This window comes from Papio anubis, chromosome 6, assembly GCF_008728515.1.
Source record: "Papio anubis isolate 15944 chromosome 6, Panubis1.0, whole genome shotgun sequence".
Classification (NCBI taxonomy): domain Eukaryota; kingdom Metazoa; phylum Chordata; class Mammalia; order Primates; family Cercopithecidae; genus Papio; species Papio anubis.
In genome coordinates this window covers 77388054-77413101 of record NC_044981.1, presented here as the reverse complement: position 1 = coordinate 77413101, position 25048 = coordinate 77388054, and the positions used below count along the sequence as shown (strand labels likewise).

At 35.1% G+C, this 25048-nt stretch overlaps 1 protein-coding gene and 1 non-coding gene across 3 annotated transcripts in view; both read left to right on the top strand.

Annotated features, from left to right (window-relative positions):
* The window catches only part of IBTK (inhibitor of Bruton tyrosine kinase), a 78396-nt gene that overhangs the window by 22161 nt on the left and 31187 nt on the right, over positions 1-25048 (top strand). For both annotated transcript variants that reach the window (XM_003897844.5, NM_001302104.1), the window contains 14 exons: positions 984-1101; positions 1544-1724; positions 4397-4517; positions 6941-7118; positions 8825-8999; positions 10544-11146; positions 12396-12482; positions 13934-14016; positions 14109-14146; positions 14609-14705; positions 20490-20591; positions 22785-22902; positions 23941-24001; positions 24716-24837. In XM_003897844.5, the coding sequence (XP_003897893.2) occupies positions 984-1101; positions 1544-1724; positions 4397-4517; positions 6941-7118; positions 8825-8999; positions 10544-11146; positions 12396-12482; positions 13934-14016; positions 14109-14146; positions 14609-14705; positions 20490-20591; positions 22785-22902; positions 23941-24001; positions 24716-24837 (2084 nt within the window). The remainder of the gene's footprint in view (positions 1-983; positions 1102-1543; positions 1725-4396; positions 4518-6940; positions 7119-8824; positions 9000-10543; positions 11147-12395; positions 12483-13933; positions 14017-14108; positions 14147-14608; positions 14706-20489; positions 20592-22784; positions 22903-23940; positions 24002-24715; positions 24838-25048) is intronic.
* LOC116275527 lies at positions 15082-15184 on the top strand. Its single transcript, XR_004184652.1, has one exon. It is a non-coding gene; the product is annotated as a U6 spliceosomal RNA (small nuclear RNA).

Here is a 25048-nt window from a genome sequence, read left to right as displayed (position 1 = left end):
TGGCTAATTTTTATTTTATTCTTTTGTATTTTTAGTAGAGACAGGGTTTTGTCATGTTGACCAGGCTGGTCTCAAACTCCTGACCTCAGGTGATGTGCCCGCCTCAGCCTCCCAAAATGCTGGGATTACAGGCGTGAGCCACCGCACCAAGCCTGTTGTCTTTATTTTTAACGGGAGAAATTAAACATAGTACATATTAGCATTTGTTTGGAGGAAGAAAGAAAGCACTTGGGAAATTCTGCATTTGGGAGATTAGCCACCAAACTGCATCTTTTAAGTATTCATAAGCAAAGGGAGGTCCAGATATTTTGGGTTTGAAACTTAAACACTTTTAGGCCCTCCTTAAGAAAAAATATGAAATTTATCAATACCAAATGGGTTCAGGCAAGTGAGGAACCCAGAGACATAAGTTTTATTTGCTTCATTAAATCTGCCTCTGCATAGATATCACATGTGACAAGTTGATGTTAGGGGACATGGGTTCAAAAACCAGTATTCTTTATTCTACTGTTTTACTCTCATGTGCACAGCCATCTCCAGAAGGTGCACAGTAGTGCACAGGACAATCTCATGACAAAAAAATCATCTAGCCCCAAATGTCAATAATGCCACTGTTGAGAGACCGTGGAAATATCTAATTTAAAAGTACTGTTTTCTATTAAGAATGAGACTAGCTGTTTTGCATATTGCTTGTTAGAAAAAGAAAAATAGCTAAAAGTTTAATAATTTGATTCTTATACCATGCCAATTTTCTGTATGTTAAAACTGCTGACTGAAAGTGGCTGCGTCACAATGTTTTGTGTTCCGAGAAGGATTCAGGTCTTAGTACGAGTGCTGAGATCTATTAGTGACAACTGCCATTTGCACTTGAGGGGGCCACTAACAGCAAGTATACCATATATTTGCTGGTCTGCTGGATCTTTAAAAAATTGTAGTAGGTCATAGATACATAGTAAATTGCAGTTTTATTTGTCTTTGAATAGATACAGGCAAAATATCTGAAAGGAAGGACAATCATTGGCGTTGCAGCAGGCAGGTTTCATACAGTCCTATGGACTAGAGAAGCTGTTTACACTATGGGACTAAATGGTGGACAACTGGGTAAGAAATCCTTGATGACAATATCTGGAAATTAAATTGGACTCTTTAAAAAATTATCTTTTCTTTTTAATTTTTATTGATTAGAATGAGATTATGAGTGACTTTTTTTGTTTTTTTGAGACAAAGTCTCACTCTGTCATCCCAGCTGGAGTTCAGGGTGCGATCACGGCTCACTGAAGCCTTGGCCTCCTGGGCTCAAACTATCCTCCCATCTCAGCCTCCCAAGTAGCTGGGACCACAGGCCCTTACCACCATGCTGGGCTATTTTTTTGTAGAGATGGGGTTTCACCATGTTGCACAGGCTGGTCTCGAGCTCCAGGGCTCAAGCGATCTGCCTACCTTGGCCTCCCAAAGTGCTGAGATTATAGTCATGAGACACTGTGCTTGGCCAAATAGCTTAAAAGAGCTATTTTGTGATTTGCTTATTTGTATCATTTTTTAGGTTGTTTGCTAGATCCCAATGGAGAAAAGTGTGTAACTGCTCCTCGTCAGGTCTCTGCCCTTCACCATAAAGACATCGCTCTGTCTTTGGTTGCTGCAAGTGATGGAGCTACAGTCTGTGTTACCACAAGGGGAGATATTTACTTACTTGCAGACTATCAGTGTAAGAAGATGGCTTCTAAGTATGTGTATTTCTGTGAAAGAAACATAACTTTAATAATAATTCAACTCTTCCAGCAAATATCTGAGTGTCAGCTTTAGGCTATGTTCTATAAATGTCAAATGGAAAATATTGAATGAGGAGAAACATCAGGAATTTTTGTCTTTCTTTTTTGTCTTTTGGCATGGATCTAGTGAATATATATAAAATCTCTGTGTAAGTTGTAAAGTGGTATTTCTGAATTATGTTTAATATGTAGTTAAATATGAGATATATGTTTTTTCTTTTTTTATGCTTTCAGTGCACAGAAATATATTAATCTTAATTCTTGATTTGTGACACTCTTATCATTGGTTTCTCTGTAGCCTTTTTTACATTATACGTGTATTTGTCTTTAAAATATAATCATATGTCATGAGCCCTCTAACCAGACTCAGTGTTTATAACTGATAAGTATATATATATTTAAAAAATGTTATAATGGAATGCAGTAAAGTAGCAGTTGGTTGACAAGTCAAAGCAGAGAATCATAAAGTGTTTTTTTTTCTTTTTAATTGAGACAGGTTCTCGCTGTGTGGCCCAGGCTAGTCTTGAACTCCTGGGTTCAAGCGTCCCTCCTGCCTTAGCCTCCCAAAGTGCTGGGATTATAGGTGTGAGCCACTGCTTCCAGCTTTATAAAGTTTTAAGTATGGGTGGGTGCACCAACTGGAATTCCCTGTCTTTTCATATAAACCATACTCATAATGTGTCACCTGTCATTTCATTTTGAATGATTTAAGGAACCAGTGCTTAAAAACAATTGTGAAGTAATGTAAGTGCAGAATTCTACATTTTTAATACATTTTGAATCTTTTATAATTGATAATTTATTGACAGTTTTTTGCTGCGCATATTTATTGTGTCATTCCAAAGTATTCAACTTTTATAGACAGGTTTCAGACTAATATTTTGCCATTTATATAGTGTTTTACTATGAGAAATTCATTATAAATATATACATTATTAGTTTAAATAAATACAAGTACTGAAATAGGTCTTCGTGCAAATATAAATGATTCTTGGAAGTGGATAGCTCAACTAGTGGAAGCAGTTGTGTACAGGATTTCTAGAGAATAGCTGTCTAACTTTTAAAACAATTAGGGATTTAAATTTAAATGCAACAAAATACTTTTGATAATGTAAAACAGATACCATCCATGAAGGTACTCATGAACAGAAAATGTCTATCAGTTTGTAAAAACTTGCCTTCTTTGTATAACAGTTCCTTTTTTTTTTTTTTTTTGAGACATTGTCTTGCTCTGTTGCCCAGGCTGGAGTATAGTGACACGATCTCCGCTCACTGTAACCTCCACCTCTCAGGTTCAGGCGATTCTCCTGCCTCAGCCTCCCAATTAGCTGGGATTACAGGCACCTGCTGCCATGCCCAGCAAATTTTTTTGTATTTTTAGTAGAGATGGGGTTTCGCCATTTTGGCCAGGTTGGTCTCGCACTCCTGACCTTACATGATTCGTCCACCTTGGCCTCCCAAAATGCTGAGATTACAGGTGTGAGCCACTGTACCTGGCAGAAAGTTACTTTTGACTTCAATTTTAGGTTATATTTTAGTTATATAAACATGAAAATGTGAATATGTTTCTTAAAACTGAGTAAATAGATTTTTTCCTGAGTTTGAGGTGATACGTAAGATATTAAGTTGTATTTTTAGTTGACATTTATAAAACTTGCCTATATAACATTAAATCACATAAATATGTTATATCCAAGTTTACATTAAGTAAATTATTTTGTTACAGATTAAGTTATACAATATAGTAATTTTGAAAAGTTTCTTTTTCCTTTAAAAGGGAGAACAGTCATTGGAGTAGCAGCAGGCAGAGTTCATATATTGCTATGCACATCAAATGTGCAGATATAATGAAATGTGTAGCTAATGAATGAGTTATTGAATAGCAGTACAGATGATTTTCATGGTAGCCATATCTGTTTAGGATTAGCCATTTTTGAAATTAAGCATTTCTATTTTGAGGTTTAAAATTTGTCTTTTCTGTTAAAATACAGATGCACTTAGGAGCTTATAGCTATACTAGTTATTTGTTTATTATTTATTAATTTTTTAAGACAGAGTCTCTCTCTGTCACCCAGGCTGGAGTGCACTGGTGTGATCTCTGCTCACTGCAACCTCTGCCTCCCTGGTTCAAGTGATTCTTCTGCCTCAGCCTCCCAAGTAGCTGGGACTACAGGCACGCATCACCATGCCCAGCTGATTTTTGTGTCTTAGTAGAGCTCGAGTTTCACCATGTTGGCCAGACTGGTCTCGAACTTCTGGCCTCAAATGATCCACTGGCCTTGGCCTCCCAAAGTGCTGGGATTATAGGCGTGAGTCACTGCACCCAGCCCATACCAGTTATTTAAACTCCAGAGTGAATGTTTGAATTAGCAAGTGGAACTTCAGGCATTTAATATGTGTGTTTGTGTGGGTAAAGGCATTTGAGGGAAAAAGACTTGCCATAGAAAGGAACAGCCACCTTGTAGGGGAAATTTACAGAATGGAAGACTAGATATACCAAAGACCAAATCATTTTACTTCACCTTTCACAATAATTGCCTGTAGATTGTTTGAATAGTAACTTCCTTGAAGTTTAGGCATGTGTATTTTAGAGAACATATTAATCTAGAATTTTTTTTTTAATCTAGACAATTGAACTTGAAGAAAGTTCTTGTGTCTGGGGGTCATATGGAATACAAGGTTGATCCTGAACATTTGAAAGAAAATGGGGGTCGAATTTGCATTCTTGCAATGGATGGAGCTGGAAGGGTAAGTATATATTATGTAAAAGTATAATCTTACTCTCGGTTGATAGCTATGGCAGACCTGGTAACATGAAAATGTATTGCTATGTTAGTGACGATTCCTGTTGACTTTGATGATTACTGCTGGGTGCCAAAATAAGTATATTTGAGGCATCCATTACTAATTAGTATGGAGCTGGGATTTAGAGATAGTATGACAGACAACATTTAATCTAGTGTTGCACAATACTGATTTGTTAAACTGTAATCAAAAAATTTATTGTGCTTAAAATGAAAGATTTTGATGTTATTTACACTGAATACTGATAAATGATACTGAATTGCATAAATATGAGATATGTAATGTAACTATAAATTTTTTTTTTTTTTTTTTTTTGAGACAGTCTCGCTCTATTGGCCAGGCTAGATTGCAGTGTCATGATCTTGGCTCGTTGCAACCTCCACCTCCTGGGTTCAGGCGATCCTCATGTCTCAGCCTCCTGAGTAGCAGGGATTACAAGCATGTGCCACCACGCCTTGCTAGTTTTTGTATTTTTAGTAGAGATGGGATTTTGCCATGTTGGCCAGGCTGGTCTCAAACTCCTGGCCTCAAGTGATCTGCCCTCCCCGGCCCCACAGATTACTGGGATTACAGGTGTGAGCCACTGTGCCTGGCCTCACATAACTATTCTTAAAAAAGCAAAGATCAGGCAATATGATACATTTGTTGCATAGTTGGAAATTTTTTTCCAGATTTAATTTTATACAAATGTATGCATTATAATATGTGTATACATTATAACTATCCACATTATATATGAAAGATTTTCAGATCACTAGTGTGTAAGGAATTTCTTATCTCTTAAATGAAAAGTTCTAATTTTAGTTCCTTATGCAAACATACCAGTACATTTCTCTAATAAATTTATTAATTTGAAATATTAAAAAAATTTTCCAAAATATATGCTTTAATTGATGTATTTGTATATTATATAAAATATATCTCTAAATTTTTTTTGAAGGGTGGGAGAGTGGGAGCCATCTCTAAATAATACAGATTTTAAAAATTATATTTAAAAGTATATATTATACACTAATGATACTGAAAAACACACAGTGTGGGTAGAAAAACACAGATAACTTTCTGGTTTTACTTATAAAATTAAAATAATGTTTTTCAAGGTTTATAATGTGCTGTAAAGTTTGACATTTTAGAAATTGAGGAATTAATCATAAAACTCCACCTACTGGGTCGTTACAGGCATACTTTATAGGGATGGAGAATGAAGATGAGTTTAATAGTAGTAACTGGGTTTAAATATTAGAGCTCTACATCAGGAAGAATAGCTGTTGGATGGTGGGCGTAATACTTGGGTGATGTGATGCTCTGTGCAGCAAACCACCATGGCACACGTTTACCTATGTAACAAACCTGCACATCCTGCTCATGTACCCCTGAACTTAAAAGTTGAAGAAAAAAAGGAATTAGAGCTCCAATTTGTACTAGTGGAAGGAAACAAATGGGGTTACGTAAAATAGTTGAGTATAAAAAGTTATATTTGATTTTGGGATGTGTATCACTTAAAATGGATATAGCTTATACTTCTGGGTGTTTACTTCCTGCAAACTAGAGTCTCACTAAGAAAACCAAGCTCTAAAAGCATCAGTGTCAATCAGTATAGTCTTTTTGTGTGAATAACTTTTTAGTGACCTTGTCAGATAACCATTTTGTGTTCTAGTTTTCTTAACTTGATTATGAGGGAATTGAACTTTTAAAAATTAGCACTTCTAGTTTTTCAAATGAAATTGTGCTTGGAGTACCAGTATATGAAACAGATAAAACAATTGCTACTGTGGATTGGGAAGCCTGATACCCCATCTCTCATCATTCTCCATCCCTTAGCAAGTTCCCTGGAGCTACTTTTCAGGGACTCTGAGGTTTGCAGAACCATATACAACCATTGAATTCTGTAATGATTTTTCTAAGATTTTGTTTTAGTTATATAATTGAGTTATGCATACATTTACTTTTTTCTTGAGAGTAAAGTTTGGATTTTCATAGGGGGATCATTCTTCTTGTAAAGAGATAGTACTACAGGAAGCCTGACTTGTAAGTTGTAGCTTTAAGATTTTGTTTTTCTTTAGCATTATAGCAGATCAGTTTGCCCCAAACAAGTAGTACTGGAAATTGCTACTTCTTAAGAGGAGTGCCTTTGAAATAATTTCTAATGCTTCAGGCTTGCTTAATATACTTTTCTGAAAGATATTTCTTTAAAATCATCTTGATTTTTATTATAGTATTTGTCTTTTCTGTGGAAGAATGAACATTGAAACATACTAATGAGAGCTTTTATTTTAACAGCATTGTCTCTTGGTATCTTGATTTAAGGTTTTGGTTGGTCAAATGCTACTTGCTTTATATTTCAATATGATTTGGTTTTGTTTTAGGTGTTTTGCTGGAGATCAGTCAACAGTTCTATGAAGCAGTGTCGATGGGCCTATCCACGTCAGGTCTTCATTTCTGATATTGCTTTAAATAAAAATGAAATTCTGTTTGTTACGCAAGATGGAGAAGGATTTAGAGGGAGATGGTTTGAAGAAAAAAGAAAGAGTTCTGAAAAGAAAGGTCAGTTCATATATGTGAACGATACGTAAAAGTACGTTTCAATTATCCTTTAATTTGACAAGTATTAGGTTCAACTGACAAGTATTATTAGGTTTTACCTTTATGTATTTATCTTTGTGATTAGTTTTTTTAATGCCTGTTTCCAATTGTAGTGTAAGGTTAGTGATGGCAAGGGCCATGAATATTCTTCTATATCCTTAGCCTTTGGCATATTTCCTGGCACATTGTAGTCACTCATTAAATCACCTGTTGTATGAATAACTCAGTTATCGTGTGCCAAAACCAAATCAAGAATGTTTATAATTACTCAGAAAATTATAAATGTGTTCTTCAAAATCATAAAGCCACAGAGAAATGACTTTCGTAAAGTTTAATGATTTAGTTGTATTTCTTTTATTTCTTTATAGATTATTCAAGTCTGTAAACATTTAATATATATTTACTATGTGCCAGATATAGGGGAAAATTTTAAAGATGCAAAAATATATAAAATGGGCCTCTATTCTGAGGCACTCATAGGCTTGTAGGGGCAATAGACATGTATATAAATACTTGCAGTTCACTGAGACTAATGTTAATATCCACATAGTAAGTTTCTTGAGAGCATAGAAATTGGAATGACTGAGTGTCAGAGGAAGATTAGTAAAGCCCCATATGACTAAAATGGATTAATTTGTGAGAGTAACTAGAACATAGGTTCAACGTATGGAAGTCTTTAGAAGTGTGTCAGACATATTTAGTGATCTGAAACTGAATTCATGATCTCATGCTCCAACTTCTGCTTCTCAGTGTTTTCTATTTCAGTAAATTATTATCTTTGACACTCAGATTTCCCTTACGCTAGAATTAATCAGTCATCAAGTTTTGTTCTCTTTCTCAAATGTTTCTTATATCTTTCCACTTTTTTACAGATTCATTGCTACAACCTAGTCTATATCATCTTTTAATTCTTTTCCTGGATTTACAGTAATTCCTTAAATGGCCTCTTTATATCTATTCTTTGTTTACCTTAAACATTCTTCACACTACAGCCAGAATCATTTCATTCATGTAAATTTCATATCTTTGTGGAAGCACTGTATCCTTTGCCTTCATAACCTTGATTTTACTTGCAATGATATAATAATTTGTGTAATGTCTATCTTCCCTGCTAGATTGTGTACTCTATGAGAGCAGGAACATGTCTGTCTTCTTCATTACTATATCACCAGACTGATGATACCACAGTAGCCCTGTTTGGTCACTCACATATTTTCTGAATACATGCAAGAAAGGGGGAAGAGAAAGGCAGGAAGCAAATAAACAAGCAGATTATGAAGACACTAGATTTATATATTTTTAATCCAAGTTGGAGAATTTTTTTCCCTTTGGGCAACAGGAAGTTTAAGTTGAATTTTAAAAGCTAGTATGACACTAGATTTGCTTTTTAGAAGGGTAACTTCGGTTGCAGTATGGAGGATGTGTTTGTTGAAAGAGATGGAATCATGGATATTTTAGAATCGATCCACCAAAAATTTCCTATATAATACAACCAATATATTCAGTGCAAAATGTGTTGAAGAGAGGATGTAGTTCTTCAAAAACACTGAATATATATGAAAAAGATTTCCATAGTTTTCTAACTGCTTTTCTATTCCATTTACTTCTCAATCATTTTAGTGGTTTCAGTAAAGCCTTGATTAATGGTAGTTTTTTTTTTTTAACAGAGATTTTATCAAACCTTCACAATTCCTCATCAGATGTGTCTTATGTCTCTGATATAAATAGTGTGTATGAAAGAATTCGACTTGAGAAACTTACCTTTGCACATAGAGCTGTTAGTGTCAGCACAGATCCAAGTGGATGCAACTTTGCAATCCTGCAGTCAGATCCTAAAACAAGGTATACTTGTATATATTAAATTTCACTTTTTAGAAGGAACAATCACTGAATTTTCTTGCTTTCAGTAGCTCCTGGTGCAAATTTAATTGAAGAGCTGTTGCCAAGACCTATAGAGACCTTAGACATAATCATGTTTACAGGGTAAGCCAGAGGTAGAATTTGTTATCCTCAGAGTGATGAATATTTCCTTTAGTTTGTAAACTGACATTTATTGAAAATATTGAAAATATCTATACATGCACTCGCAAAGTTTATTTTTTTAGTTTTTTTAAGACGGAGTCTTGCTCTGTTGCCCAGGCTAGAGTGCAGTGGCACAATCTTGGCTCACTCTAACCTCTACCTCTCAGATTGAAGCGATTCTCCTGCCTCAGTCTCCCAAGTAGTTGGGATTACAGTTGCCTGCCACAAAACCCAACTTAATTTTTGTATTTTTAATAGAGATGGGGTTTCGCCATGTTGGCCAGGCTGGTCTTGACCACCTGACCTCAGGTGATCTGCCAGCCTCGGCCTCCCAAAGTGCTAGGATTACAGGTATGAGCCACCGCACCCTGCCTGACTTGTCTTTCATACTTTATGATGTACCCTAGGTTCTCAGATTCTGAAAAATGTATTATAAATATTTCTTAGGCAGTTTGCAAAAATTTCTGACCCTTGAATATGATGAGAATTGGCAAAAGAAGTGTTGTGGCGCCGTCTGTAAATCCCAGTGCAAATCTCCTAAGTCACATTAACAGAGAGGTATCAGGTTAAGATAAACATCAAGGGTACTGTTGAAGAGGGAGGAAATTCTGCAAGTAGGGTGATCATCCATCCTGGTTTGCCCAGGCCTGCCCCAGTTTTAGCGTTGAAAGTCTCATCTCCTGAGAAACTTTTCAATCCAAAGCAAACCACAGGAGGGTTGGTCTTCCTACTGAGAAGGGTGAAATGTTGGTTGGGACAGTGTAATTGCATTCCCATAGTACTGTAAGAACCAGGGATACGGACAACTTAGTTCTTATCATTTTTTTTTTTTTTGAGACGGAGTCTTGCTCTGTAGCCCAGGCTGGAGTGCAGTGGCCGGATCTCAGCTCACTGCAAGCTCCGCCTCCCTGGTCCACGCCATTCTCCTGCCTCAGCCTCCCAAGTAGCTGGGACTACAGGCGCTCGCCACCACGCCCAGCTAGTTTTTTTTTTGTATTTTTTAGTAGAGACGGGGTCTCACCATGTTAGCCAGGATGGTCTCAATCTCCTGACCTCGTGATCCACCCGTCTCGGCCTCCCAAAGTGCTGGGATTACAGGCTTGAGCCACCGCACCCAGCCAAGTTCTTATCATTTTAATTTGAGAGAAGAATAGAATATAAATATAAAAAGGAATAGAAAACAAATTAAAGGATGATACAGTATCTAGAGCTTTGTGCAATATTCCTGTATTTTAGGAAATGCCAAATTTAAAATTTTCTAAATACTGTTTAAAAAATTGCATTTTAAAGGAAAATTGGCTAGGTATGGAAAAGGATTTCCTTCATTTTTTTTGAAGCATAATTTGTTTTTATCTTGTTTCTAGCCTTTATGAAATTCCAGCTGTGTCCTCATCATCCTTTTTTGAAGAGTTTGGCAAACTGTTGAGGGAAACAGATGAAATGGACAGCATTCATGATGTGACATTTCAAGTTGGCAATAGACTCTTCCCTGCACACAAATATATTTTGGCAGTGCGTTCTGATTTTTTTCAGAAATTGTTTCTTTCAGATGGCAGTACTTCAGAATTTACAGATATTTACCGGAAAGATGAAGATTCTGCAGGGTGCCATCTCTTTGTGGTAGAGAAGGTTCATCCTGACATGTTTGAATACCTTTTACAATTTATATACACAGATACTTGTGACTTTTTAACTCATGGCTTCAAACCAAGAATACACTTAAACAAAAACCCAGAAGAATATCAGGGAACTCTGAATTCTCATTTGAATGAAGTGAATTTCCATGAAGATGATAACCAGAAGTCTGCATTTGAAGTTTACAAAAGTAATCAAGCTCAAACAGTTAGTGAAAGGCAGAAAAGCAAACCTAAATCTTGTAAAAAAGGACAAAATATTATGGGAGATGATCCTGTAAGAATGTTGCAAACTGTTGCAAAGAAATTTGGCTTCATTAATTTGAGTAGTAGGTATGATTTCTCCTTTATATCTGTTCCTGTACGTCATTCAGTCCTCCTTTAAAAAATTTCCCACCCTTTTTTCCTTGCTTTTCTTTTCTTTCCCCTCCCGCAGTCACCTCTCACTTGTTCCATCCCCTTCTCTTCTCTTTTCTCTCCTCTTCCTCTCTCTCCCTTTCTCCCTACCCCTCCTGTTTTGGGGGAAGTACATGGATGTGTCTTTCCTACATTTGCTGGCAGAGCTATCTCTGGGACTTCTTGGATTACATTAATGGATGGGAAAGCTGTTGTTGGGTTTGAACTCTGGTTTGGTTGGATTACATTAATGTATGGGAAAGCTGTTGGTGGGTTTGAACTCTGGTTTGTGTATGTAACAGGGATCTGGAGTGGCAGGCAGTGTGGTATGCTGGAAAGGTCTTTCAAGTTAGACATACATGTCTCTTAGCTTTATTATTCCTGGCTGGGACAATTTTCTTTCTTTTACCTCAGTTTCTCAATATAAGAAATGGGAAAGATAATATTTATCTCATATTGTTGGTATGGTTTTATCATATTTACATTGCCTAATACCATAGTATCATATTATGAATCAGATTATTTGAAATTCTCTCTCTTTTTAAGGTATTTATGTTGCTTGTGGCAGTTAAACCTTAGTTGTAGGGTGGGAACAGAGGAGGGGGCTGTATCATGTTTTCTGTTTAGAAGTAATGAAGGGGCTGGGCGCGGTGGCTCACACCTGTAATCCCAGCACTTTGGGAGGCTGAGGTGGGCAGATCACCTGAGGTCAGGAGTTTGACACCAGCCTGGCCGACATGGCAAAACCCCGTCTCTACAAAAAATTACAAAAATTAGCCCCGCATGGTGGTAAATGCCTGTTGTCCCACTTACTGGGGAAGCTGAGGGAGGAGATTTACGTGAACCTGGGAGGTGGTGGTTGCAGTGAGCTGAGATCACACCACCCCACTCCAGCCTGGGTGACACAGCGAGACTTCATCTCAAAAAAAAAAAAAAAAAAAAAAGAAAAACTTTGTGCTATGGCTTTGATTGTCTTTTGTCAGTAATATTTAATCTATTTTGAATTCTAACTAAAATAGAAGAAAAAGTATGATACTTCTTTATCTCAGAGTAGGGGTTTGTTGAGATACTTTAGGATATAGTATTATATTTAGGTGTAAGCTAATTTGTTGGATTTTTTGTTGTACGTTTATTTTTGTAAGGGAATTATATATATCAATTGTTAATTTTTATCTCTCCTTGATAGGTTAGATGGAGTCAAATTTGAAAATGAAAAAATTAATGTCATTGCCAAGAAAACTGGTAATAAACTGAAGCTAAGTCAGAAAAAATGGTAAGTAAGGAAAGGAAGATTAACATTTCATCTCTAGATTTTGGCATTTAAGTGTGGAAATAGATCTCTGCTTACCCACATATGAAGCAAAATGTATAGGTAGATACCCTCTTACCTTTTCTAGTATTCTGCATTTTTGGAAATGTTGGGGAGCTGTTGAAGTAAATTGATAAAATACTAACTGCTGAAGACATCAAAGGAGTTTTTTCTTTCTGATGACTTTCTAATAGAGAGAGGAACTTTTAATTTTTATTTTTTCTTGCCTGAATTTTGTGCCTTGTTATAGTTAGGAAATGTTGTGAGCCCTCAAACCAAATTAATTATATCTCTTCATCATTATGATTATTTCCTTTAGTATAAAAAATGTTTAATAATAAATATACTATTCTAAATATATTGTTAAAAAGTTTTATTTTGCCGGGCGCGGTGGCTCAAGCCTGTAATCCCAGCACTTTGGGAGGCCGAGGCGGGCGGATCACGAGGTCAGGAGATCGAGACCATCCTGGCTAACACAGTGAAACCCCGTCTCTACTAAAAAATACAAAAAACTAGCCAGGCGAGGTGGCGGGCGCCTGTGGTCCCAGCTACTCGGGAGGCTGAGGCAGGAGAATGGCGCAACCCGGGAGGCGGAGCTTGCAGTGAGCTGAGATCCAGCCACTGCACTCCAGCCTGGGTGACAGAGCAAGACTCCGTCTCAAAAAAAAAAAAAAAAAAGAAAAAAAAGTTTTATTTTTAGGGCCTGGCGTGGTGGCTCACGCCTGTAATCTCAGCCCTTTGAGAGGGCCGAGGCGGGTGGATCACCTGAGGTCGAGAGTTTGAGACCAGCCTGATTAACATGGTGAAACCCTCTCTCTACTAAGAAAATACAAAAATTAGCCAGGCATAGTGGCAAGTGCCTGTGATCCCGGCTACTCAGGAGGCTGAGGCAGGAAAGTTGCTTGGACTTGGGAGGCGGAGGTTGCAGTGAGCCAAGATTGCGCCATCGCACTCCAGCCTGGGTGACAGAACAAGACTCCGTCTCAAAGAAAAAAAGTTTTGCTTTTAGCTATTCATACTTTCTGTGTAAGTGGAAAGATTTTGGAGAAGGATAAACTGTGGAGTTGTTTCAACTGTAGTTGGCCCAGATTAGCTACTACAAATAAGTGAATTACAGAGACTTAAATATGATATCACTTAGTGTTATTAACAGTTTGTCTGAAATTAGAAAAAAAGGAAAATCAGAAAAATACTTTTTGAATATTTGTATTTGACTCCCTTTTCAAATACTGTCTTTAAGGCCCTTACCTTCCCTAAGGTGGAAGAAGAGGAAGTATTTTATTGTATGTATTCCTGCAAGTTATTTATTCTCTGCCACCTTTAAGTGAAAATTGAAAGTTAAGCCAAATCCTATAATCTTTTTCATTAAATATGTAAAGAAATTGCACTTGCTTCAATTAAACATTTTCTTCCAGTTCATTTCTGTGTGACGTGACCATGAAATCAGTGGATGGAAAGGAATTTCCTTGTCATAAATGTGTTCTTTGTGCTAGACTTGGTAGGTGTACTTTTTAAAGCTGCTAATTTATTTGCTCTATTATTGTTTCACTATTCTTATTGCATTGAACTCTTTTTTTTTTTTTCTTTTAGAATATTTTCATAGTATGCTGAGTAGCTCATGGATTGAGGTAAGATTTAAGTAAAAAGCGCCTAGGTTGGTAACTATGTTTCTTTATATTTTGTGGAAATTATGTAGTAAAGAAATTCAAAATGAGAACTCGATATTTTAGTTCAGTTCTTCATTTATATTAAACTTTATTTATGCTTGAGGCTGCTGGAAAATAGCAACTCTTAGAATTTAAAATTATTGCCAAGAAGCTACTTAAATAAAAATTTCCCTGTTATTATTTAGAAATGTACTAGGAACACCACTGTGTTTCTTGTTTTCTGAATTTTTTGTTCCTTTTTCATGTTGTGTTTTAAAATTAAATTTAATATTATTTTAGTCATGTGTTTTGTAAATTTTATGTTCTTTTGCATTTGATGTGATTTCCTGTTCAGAGTGTTTTGTACCAATAACCCAAATTAGAATGTAATATTTTATTGTTTACAATGAATTATTTTACTTTATTTTGTCTTATTTTATTTAGGCTTCCAGTTGTGCAGCTCTGGAAATGCCAATACATTCTGATATATTAAAAGTTATTTTGGACTACCTCTATACTGATGAAGCTGTGGTGATAAAAGGTATTAATAAGAGTTAGGACATTGTAGATACTTCAGATATAATGGAATAATGGTAAAATCAACATGAATCTTAATTTCTAATGAACAAAAGCCATCAATAAAGGCTTAATTTGTTTTATTTTTAAAATATTTAATTTATTTTTTATTATTTGTGGAGACCAGGGTCTTACTATGTTGCCCAGGCTGGTCTCAAACTCGTAGGCTCAAGGGATTATTCCACCTCAGTCTTCCAAAGTGCTAGGATTATAGCATGAGCCACTATGCCTGGCCAATAAAGGCTTAATTTAGAATAAGCAATAGGAATGATTGCTAATAGTAGAGGAGCAGAAAAAGAAGGTTTTCAATACCCGTGTGGAAATGAACTCTTTGAGAATTAGTGCTCACTTCGGCAGCAAGTATACTAAAACTGGAATGATACAGAGATTACATGGCCCCTGTACAAGGATGACATGCAAATTTGTGAAGCGTTTCATTAAAAAAAAAAAAAAGGAATTGTATGTGATGGTTGAAATTAGATTTAGCAGTTCAATTTCCAACTACTTCTATGATGGAGGTGAATGAATTGACAACAGGGATAGTTTTGACAAATACTTGGATAAGTTCTTTCTTACTTGTTTTTCCCCTTTGTGGTTACACATCTTGAAAGAAACAGATTAAAAATTTTACCAAAATTTATGAAGAGAGGTGATTTATATACTTTGTTAGGCAAAACACTAACTTTTAGTTACAAAGTATGTTTAGTCATTGGAGTGGTACCGGATGTTCTGTCATATTCCATTAGTTTTTTTAACCCCAGCTGTATATTGGGGATTATAAAAAAGTGAATAGACCTTTTTCTATGTTCAAGAAACTCAATTTAGTGGAGAAGACAAACGTATAGAAAACAAATATAATCCAACAGAGTAATTCTCTAAAAAGCTGGTGCATTTTTAAGAAGCTAGCCTCTGAGTCTGCCTAGGAAATCTGGGTAGTCTTGTAAAGGAGATAGAGTTTAACCGAGGACAAGATTTCTGAAGATTTGTATACTTAAGAGTAAGATAACTGAGACATGGTATGTTTTTCTCTACTTCTTTCATTTCTTTTTAAGAATCGAGAAATTATTTGCATGATAAAACTTATACTTTTAAAGCATACAATAAGTAGTTTTTAGTATGTTTACAAATTTGTGCAACTATCATCACTATATAATTCTAGAACATTTTCATCACCCCAGAAAGATACCTTGTACCCATTAGCAGACACTTTCCACTCTCTCTTATCCCCAGTCCCTAGAAAACCCCTGTTATGTTTTCTGTCTCTATGGATTTGCCTATTCTGGACATTTCATATAAATGTAATCAAACAACATGCGGCCTTTTGTATGTATATGATGTTTTAAAATTTTTTCCGTGTTGTAGCAGGTACCAACACTTCATTCTTTTTTATTGCCAAGTAATATTTATTATGTGGATATAACACATTTATTCTTCAGTTGATGGATGTTGGGGTTGTTTTTACCTCTTGTCTATTAGGAATCATGCTGCTGTGAACACTCATGCCTGTTTTTGTGTGGGCCTATGTTTTCATTTCTCTTGGGCATATACCTAGAAGCGGAAATGCTGGGTCACATGTTTAATTTTTTAGGAACTGCCAAACTGCACAGTGGCTAGCTGTACCATTTAACTTTACCACTGACAGTGTGAGGGTTCCAGTTTCTCCATATCCTTGCCAACACTTATATATCAACTTTTTTTATTATAGCCATCCTAATGGGTGTGAAGCTATACAACATTGTGGTTTTGATTTGTATTTCACTAATGACTCATGATGTTGAACATCTTTTCATATGCTTTTTGGTCATTTGCATATCTTCTTTGGATACATACTCACGTCCTTTGAACACTTTTTTTTCTCAATTATTTGTTTTTTTAAGATGCTGCAAGAGTTCTTTGTATAGTCTGGATATTAGTCCCTTATGGGATATATGATTTGCGAATGTTTTCTCTCCTCTGGCTTGTTTTCATTTCCTTGATAAAGTGTCCTTTAAAACACAAAAACTTTTATTTTTATTTTATTTTTGAGACAGGGTCTTATTCCATTGGCCAAGCTGGAGTGCAGTGGCATGGTCATGGCTCACTGCAGCATTGGCCTCCTGAGCTTAAGTGATCCTTCCCACCTCAGCATCCCAAGTAACTGGGACTACAGCTGTGCACCACCATGCCTGGTTAATTTATAAACAGTTTTTGTAGAGACGGAGCCTCCCTATATTTCCCAGGCTGGTCTGGAACTCCTGGCTCAAGTGATCCTCCTGCCTCAGCCTCCCAAAGTGCTGGGATTACAGGCATTTGATGATACCCAAATTATCTATGTTGACTTGTTACTTATGTTTTGGTGTCATATCTAGGAATTCATTGTCAAATCCAAGGTCATGATGATTACCCTATATGTTTTCTCCTAAGAGTTTTATAGTTCTGTCTCTCACATGTAGGTCTTTGGTCCATTTTGAGTTAATTTCTCCCCCTAGTCTTATTAAGGTGTAATTAACAAGTAAAGATTATGTATAGTCACTGTGTATAACATGATGCTTTGAGATATATATATAATATCTATGTTTATATAGAGAGAGATAATTACCACAATCAAGCTAATTAGCATATCCATCACCTCACATAGTTACCTTTTTTTTTTTGTGGTGAAAGTACTTGAGATCTAGTCTTTCAGCAAATCTCAAGTATGCAGTACATTAGTATCAGTGTAGTCACCATGCTGTATATAAGGTCTAGATCCTATTCATTCATCTTATAACTGTAATTTTGTACTCTTTGACCAGTATCTCACCATTACCCTAATCCCCTGTCCTCTAGTAACCACCATTCTTATTAAGTTAATTTTTGCATTTGTTGTGAGGTATGGGTCCAAGTTTATTCTTTTACATCTGTATGTCCTATTTTTTCAGTACCATTTGTTGAAAATATGTTTGTTTTCCCATTGAATTGTTTTAGCACCTTTGTCAAAAATCAGCTGACAATAAATTTAAAGTTTTTTTTCTGTACTCTTCAATTCTATTTCAGTGAACTCTGTTTATGCCAATATAGCACTCTCTTGATTACCATTGTTGTAAGTTGTGAAATTGGGAAATGTATGTTTTCTTACTATGTTCTGCTATTTCAAGATTGTATTGGCTATTTTGGGTTTCTTGAATTTTCATGTGAATTTTAGGATTAGTTTGCCAATTTCTGCAACAAAGGCAGCTGGGATTTTAATACGAATCACATTCAATTTGTAGATCAGCTTGGGGATTATTGCCATTTTAATATTTAAGTCTTATAATCCATTAACACTGGCTGTCTTTCCATTTATTTGTCTATTTATTTAAGTCTTTTATTTCTTTTAATGATTTATGTAGTTTTCAGTGTACAAACCTTGCTCTTTCTTAGTTAAAATTATTAAGAATTTTTAATGCCATTTTAAATGGAACTTTTTTAAATTTTATTTTTGGATTGTCCTTTGCTGGTGTTTAGAATTACAATTGATTTTTGTATATTGATCTTATATCCTGCAACCTTGCTGAACTTGTTCACTAATTCTCGTAGTTTTTTTAGTGGATTCCTTAGGATTTTCTATATGCAATATCATGTCATCTGCAAATGGAGATGGTTTTACGTATGCCTTTCCAATTTGGGTGTGCTTTATTTCTTTTTCTTGCTTAATTGCCCTGATTAGATGAATCTCTAGTACTCAGTTGAATAGAAGTGGCAACAGTGGTCATCCTTGTCTTGTTTCTGATCTTAGGAAAAAGCATTCAGCCTTTTTACTTGTGGGTTTTTTGTTGTTGCCATTTATCAGGTTGAAGAAGATTATTTCTATTCCTGGTTTATTGAGTGTTTTTATCATGAAAGGATGTGGGATTTTTGTCAAATGTTTTTCTGTTTCTTAAGATGGTCATGTGTTTATTATGCTTTATTTTTGTGTATTATATTGATTGATTTTTCATATGTTGAATCATCCTTTCATTTTGGATTTATTCTGCTAGGTCATATTATATAATTCCTTATTATATGTTACTGGATTTAGTTTTGTAGCATTTTTTGAGGATTTTCACATCTTTAATTGTAAGGGATATTGGTTTAGTTTTCCTGTGATGTCCCTGTCTGTTTTTAGTATCAGCATAATATTGGCCTCCTTGTCTAAGTTGGAAAGTGTTCTTCATCTTCTACTTTTTGAAGAGTTTGTGGAGAATTGTATTAATTTATCTTGTAATAATGCATCAATTATATTATTCATCTTTAAATATTCAGTCAGATTAACCAATTAAGCCATCTAGTCTTGGAGTCTTCTTTGTAGAAGTTTTTTGATCACTAATTCTATATCTTTACTTTACTTACTGCTAATTGTTTGCCCCCAGATAAAAGGCTGTTGTCACTGGGCAAGCTTTGAGTCAGGTCAAATAAAGATAAGCATTCTAGTGGGATTTTCCGGGAACTAGCAGACAGGTCAAATAAGGATACTATTGCTCTACAACTGTTCTGTCTTCTTCTGTGGCTACTAGGCTGTCAATGTGATTCACTATGATTATGGAGCTGTTGGTTTTCAGTACTGCTGTGGAGGAGGGGAGAGGAAGATCTGAATAGGAAAGGCTGCAGTGTCCCAGATCCCACTGTTCTTAACAAGATTCAATTGCTTTTCTTAAGTAAACACTTCCTAGATTATTATAAGCTTTTGGCTGATTTCAGAATTCTGACAAAGTTGATTATGACAATTTTCCACAGTTGTCTTACTGTTTTTTTTTTTTTTTTTAGAGGAGAGAATTACAAGTTCTTAGTCTGTCATTCCTAGTGACTTCATCTTTGCCTTGTATTTTAAAGCTCTTTTCTATTTCAGATTTTTTTCTTGTTAATCTTTTTTTCCCTTTCTTCTCTTTCTCTGTTGTTGTTATTTTTTTCTTTCAATTTATGTTATTTTGGCAGTGGCTCAGGGGTAAAAAGCCATTAGTAGTACTTAGGACCAAGAAAGTTGTTTTATTTTTTATTATTTTTTATTTTTTTGAGATGGTGTCTCACTGTGTTGCCCATTCTGGAGTGCAGTGGTGTGATCTCGGCTCATTGCAACCTCTGCCTCCCATATTCAAGCAATTCTCATGCCTCAGCCTCCCCAGTAACTGGGACTACAGGCATGTGCCACCACACCTAGCCAATATTTGTATTGTTAGTAGAGATGTGTTCACCGTGTTGGCCAGACTGGTCTCAAACTCCTGGTCTTAAGTGGTACATCTGCCTCCACCTCCCGTAGTGCTGAGTTTACAGGCATGAGCCACTGCACCTGGCCCAACAAAGTTGTTTTAAATTAAGGAACTCCTATAGTTACAAAAAAGCACTCTTAGACGACAAATTTTATTTTAAATAAGAAAGCATAAGAGCATTATTTCCCCACCCTATATATATTAAGTATGATGCTGAGATTTGAGTTTTCCCTCTTTGTATTAGTTTGAGAAGTGTTTTTCTAACAACATGGGAGATTATAAACAAGTCAGGCATTCTCGTAGCCTTCTAGACTGAAATGATCAACTTTAGTTGGCCATTTTGTGGTCCTAGTGTGAGACCAAGACATTTTGGTGTAATTTTGTCAGCTTTCTACCTAAAAGGTAGAAATATATTTTGATGTATTTACTTTTTATTATAGTTGCTCTTTCAACATTTAGAAAATAATCTTAAATTTCTTTTCTAGTGTCCTCATTACTTCAAATTTTTTTTTCCAGATATAATGTATGCAAAGAAAGAGTGATGTGTGCTTTCTTCTTCTTTTTAGAATCTCAAAATGTAGATTTTATTTGTAGTGTTCTTGTGGTGGCTGATCAACTTCTCATAACCCGGTTGAAAGAGATTTGTGAAGTAGCATTAACTGAAAAACGTGAGTAATTTTGAATTTGAGTATTAGTATGTTTTCAGGTTCATCAAGGATTACTTTACTTTATTGACTTTATGATTCCATGTATGGTAAAATAGACCATTTTTTGGGTACCATGAAAACCTGCCAAAATATGTAAATTACTACATGCCATCATTTGTAAGTGAACTTTTATTGTAGAAATATGTGAAAGTATATACGACTTAGAATTGAAATGTAATATTTTTACTGAAATGTCATAAAACCTTGAAGAATAAAGATGGTGTCAAGTTTATTTGCTAATTTCCAGGGTGAGAGTTTGAAAGTGAAATTTTCGTACTCTTGCCCTGATCTTGCCTTTAGGTGTTTTTAGCTACCCATTTTCTACTATTTGCAACGATTTTTAAAATTTAACTTTCCCATTATATATCTGAACAAAGCACATCTCTTTTTTTCTTGAACTCTTCTTTCTTACTCTCTTCATTATTTTAGTTAATTTCATGGCTGTCCTCCTGGACACTCTGCTTTGAAATCCAAAATTAGTTTTTCTTTGTTATTTTGGTCCTGACACTCAAATTCATTCAGCTGTCAAAACTTACTCCTCTTAACTGTGATGGTCACATTTCGCCTACCTTTGGGTTCTTACTGTCACTATGCAGTTGAGGTCACTGTTATCTGTTCCTTCTGTGTAGTGTCACAGTAGTGTTTTAAATGCAAATCCTGTCTACTTCTGTTTCTTTAAGGAGGTAGTTACGTCTTCCCCTGTTTACATATTTATAATTGCTTACTCTAGAGTAAAGGTTAACTTTCCTTAGCTTCCACATGACAGCCTTTCTGGCTTTCTAATCTTCTATCTGTTCTGCTTCATTGCTACTTCAGGAAGTGTAAAGGGAATTCCTGTCAGTTTTTTTCTAGTTCATTCTTGCTAGGAGTTTGTCTTGGCTTTGGCATTTTAGTTCTCACTTTTCTTGAGCTCTATGGACTGTCTACTCCTTGGTTATTAAATAGAGAGCAACAGCCCTGATCTTTTAAACAACAAAAGAAAAATATTTTAAAATAAAGGACACAGCATACAACAGGTATAAGACGTACATATAAGTGGTATTTTATACTTGTACAGTTTTTCTTCCTCAATGTTCTTTCATGGCTCTGCTTGCACAGTTGCTTTTATTAATTCCTTGATGTTCCTAGAACCTAGGAAAAGAAGGCTACCACTTCTTTGGTCTCTGACTATTAGGAATATGTGGATACTTGTTCCCAAGTGAACAACTCTAAAGAAGTTTTTATATGATCTGACTTTATCATTCCTTCCATTTCTGTGTTCATCATTAGTTGAAAATGTAGGTTGGTCAGGAGTGAGACAGAGACCATTATTGACTGCAGCAGTTGCAACTTTTGATAGAATTACAGGGGAGAAAGAAAAAGAAATGCAAGAAGCCAGATGTAGAAAACAGCTGTGTTCCCCTATTGGCTGGTACTGATAGAGTAATAAAGAAAAATAGTGGAGGGAACAGGAAGCTGGAAGTTACCTGTTACATAGGTAGAATATTCTGGGAGAGTCTCTAGGAAAATGGGTACTTTATATATAATATTACTAGGATTGTAACTAAATCCAGAATCTTTTGCACAGTATATCAGATTTTTCACTGGCATGAAAAATATTATGGTATGATTGTGATGTACATATTTTCAAAATATGTATATATTTATATACTTCATATATATATATAAATATACCCACATAAATTCTGATAGATAACTCAATGTTAATATATTTTATAGAATTATTTCATCAGTTTTTCTTAGTTTTATATCTTTTTTAGTTTTATGGAAGAGGGAATAACTGCTATGTAAATGAAAAGGAAAGTTGTTCATTAATGAAAGCTTTTTAATAATATTCAGAAAATGTTAGGTGGAAGATTGTCAGTTCTTATGTGTTTGCTTTTGGGTGGCACTATGCCCCTTCTGTATTTTGTTTTGCTTAGAATATTCTTGTGTGTGAGCTTATTTTTCCTCATAGCCAATCTTTTGAAATTATTTTGGCATATTGGGATGGAAGAGTTACATATTTGCCCCAGAATTGACTTATTTTTGGCAAGAATTTTTTTTTCTTTATTCCAGATGTTCAAATCTTAGAGCTTTAGACATAAATGTATTTTATTTTGCTGTGGTAATGTGCCTTTTATCTAATTTTGCAAATCTTGTCTTTCTTTGTAGTTACCCTGAAGAATGCTGCTATGCTACTGGAATTTGCAGCAATGTATAATGCAAAACAGTTGAAACTGTCTTGTTTGCAGTTTATAGGATTGAATATGGCAGCTTTACTTGAAGCAAGGTAAGTAAGGTACATATATTGTATGATTGTTGCAAAAGGAGATATTTATATATAATAGCAGATATTATTAGTGATTTAAATGTGAACAATGATGTTTACCTGGATGGAAAGAATTTGATAAATGCTGATGATTTAGAAGTTATGTACATTTTAGAATTAGAGAGCTCTTGAAAACTTTTGAAAGTTTTTAACAGTGATCTTTTTAAAATGAAATAAATTTATACTTTTTAAAAAATATAAGGTCAGAGTATTTTACTTGCTATAAAATCATTGACGAGAACAGGAGAATACGGAAGTTTGAGATTAGAGTTCCTGGTGTTGGTTTTTATTTTAAAGCTTCATTGTGTAGTTTGTTTTTATATTTTACTTTCATAGTAATGACTATTAACTGTATGCTAGACAGTGTTCTAAAAGCATTACATAGATTCATTTAAGTTGATTTTTATGAAAACTTTCTCAAGTAGAGAAGATTCTTTGTACATTAATTTATAATAGTTGCTTGAGGCCGCGTGTGGTGGCTTATGCTTGTAATCCCAGCACTTTGGGAGGCTGAGGCAGGTGGATCATCTGAGGTCAGGAGTTCAAGACTGGCCTGGCCAAGATGGTGAAAACCCTATCTCTAATAAAAATACAAACATTAGCCAGGTGTGGTGGTGTGTGCCTGGTAGTCTTAGCCACTTGGGAGGCTGAGGCAGAAGAATCACTTGAACTCAGGAGGCAGCAGTTGCAGTGAGCTGAGATTGCACCACTGCACTCCAGCCTGGATGACAGAGTGAGACTGTCCCCCTGCCCCCCCCAAAAAAAACGTTGCTTGAGTTTTATTCAAGATATTTGTGTAATATGTTTGCTTTGCTGTTTATTTGAAATACGTAATATATAACCACATCTATTTCCAAGTTTGTAGCAACTGCTATATATAATGCTTAAAAAACAACTTTGTTACTTATCTGGCAATATGAAATATCTACATATGTGAACATCTTGACGGTTATCAAGTAACTTCAATCTTAAGATAGAATTTTGTATCCTTTATTTTAGGTCTCTTGATGTTTTAAGTGATGGGGTTTTGAAGGATCTTTCTGAGTTTTACCGGAAAATGGTAAGGTTTATGTTTTAATTTTTTTGTGGCTATAATATTACCAGCTTAAGCAGTATATTAGGTTAGACTTATCAATGGAATAGTTTCCTAATGACTTCAAGTACATTAAGATCTTTTAAAACTGAGGATATAGGATTCCTTTACAGATCTCACAGATAAGTATGATAATCAAAATTCAAGATATTTAATAATAAAGTTAATATTTATTAATTTATTTATAAATGAAAGTTACTGAAAGCTTCAGAGTGAGTCTTCTGTTATTTACCAAAGGTCAGGACAGTACAAAAAGATGAATTCATATGATCCTTAAGAAATGGATTACTCTATGTTTAATAATAAAGTGGAGCTTTTTCTAAAGTTTCTTTTTTTGGCAGGTTTATGGAATAAAGTTTTTATTAAATTGAATCAAAATTCAACCCACTCTTGTAAATTTCGGAAGTTATTGAGCATTTAAGGCTGTTCTAGTCAATGTCACCAAATATGAAAGATAGAATATCTTACATAATTTAAAAAACATCCTTAGGCTGGGTGTGGTGGCTTATGCCTGGAATCCCAGCATTTTGGAAGGCCAAGACGGGAGGTTCGCTTGGGACCAGGTGTTCCAAACCAGTCTGGCCAACATGACAAGAGCCCTGTCTGCACAAAAAGGAAAAACAAAAACAAAAACAACTTCACAGATTTTGTATTTGAAAAGTGATATCTTCAATTCTGCAGATTCCAGCAATGGATAGAAGAGTCATTACACCATATCAAGATGGACCAGATATTAGCTATTTGGAAGTAGAAGATGGAGATATCTTCTTGAAAGAAGAAATAAATATGGAACAAAATCATTCGTAAGCTCTGTTTCCTTGTTTTTTTTTTTTTTTTTTTTTCTTTTTCCCTCCTCCTTTCTTTTCTCTACTGTGTCCCTTTACTCTCATCTTGGGCATGTGATGCTTTTGTGTTGGTATTGGAAGACGAAATTGAGAAATTCTGACATAAGAAATACATATTTATGTTCATTCTTAACTTTGGTATAATACAAAATAAATACATAATTAATAT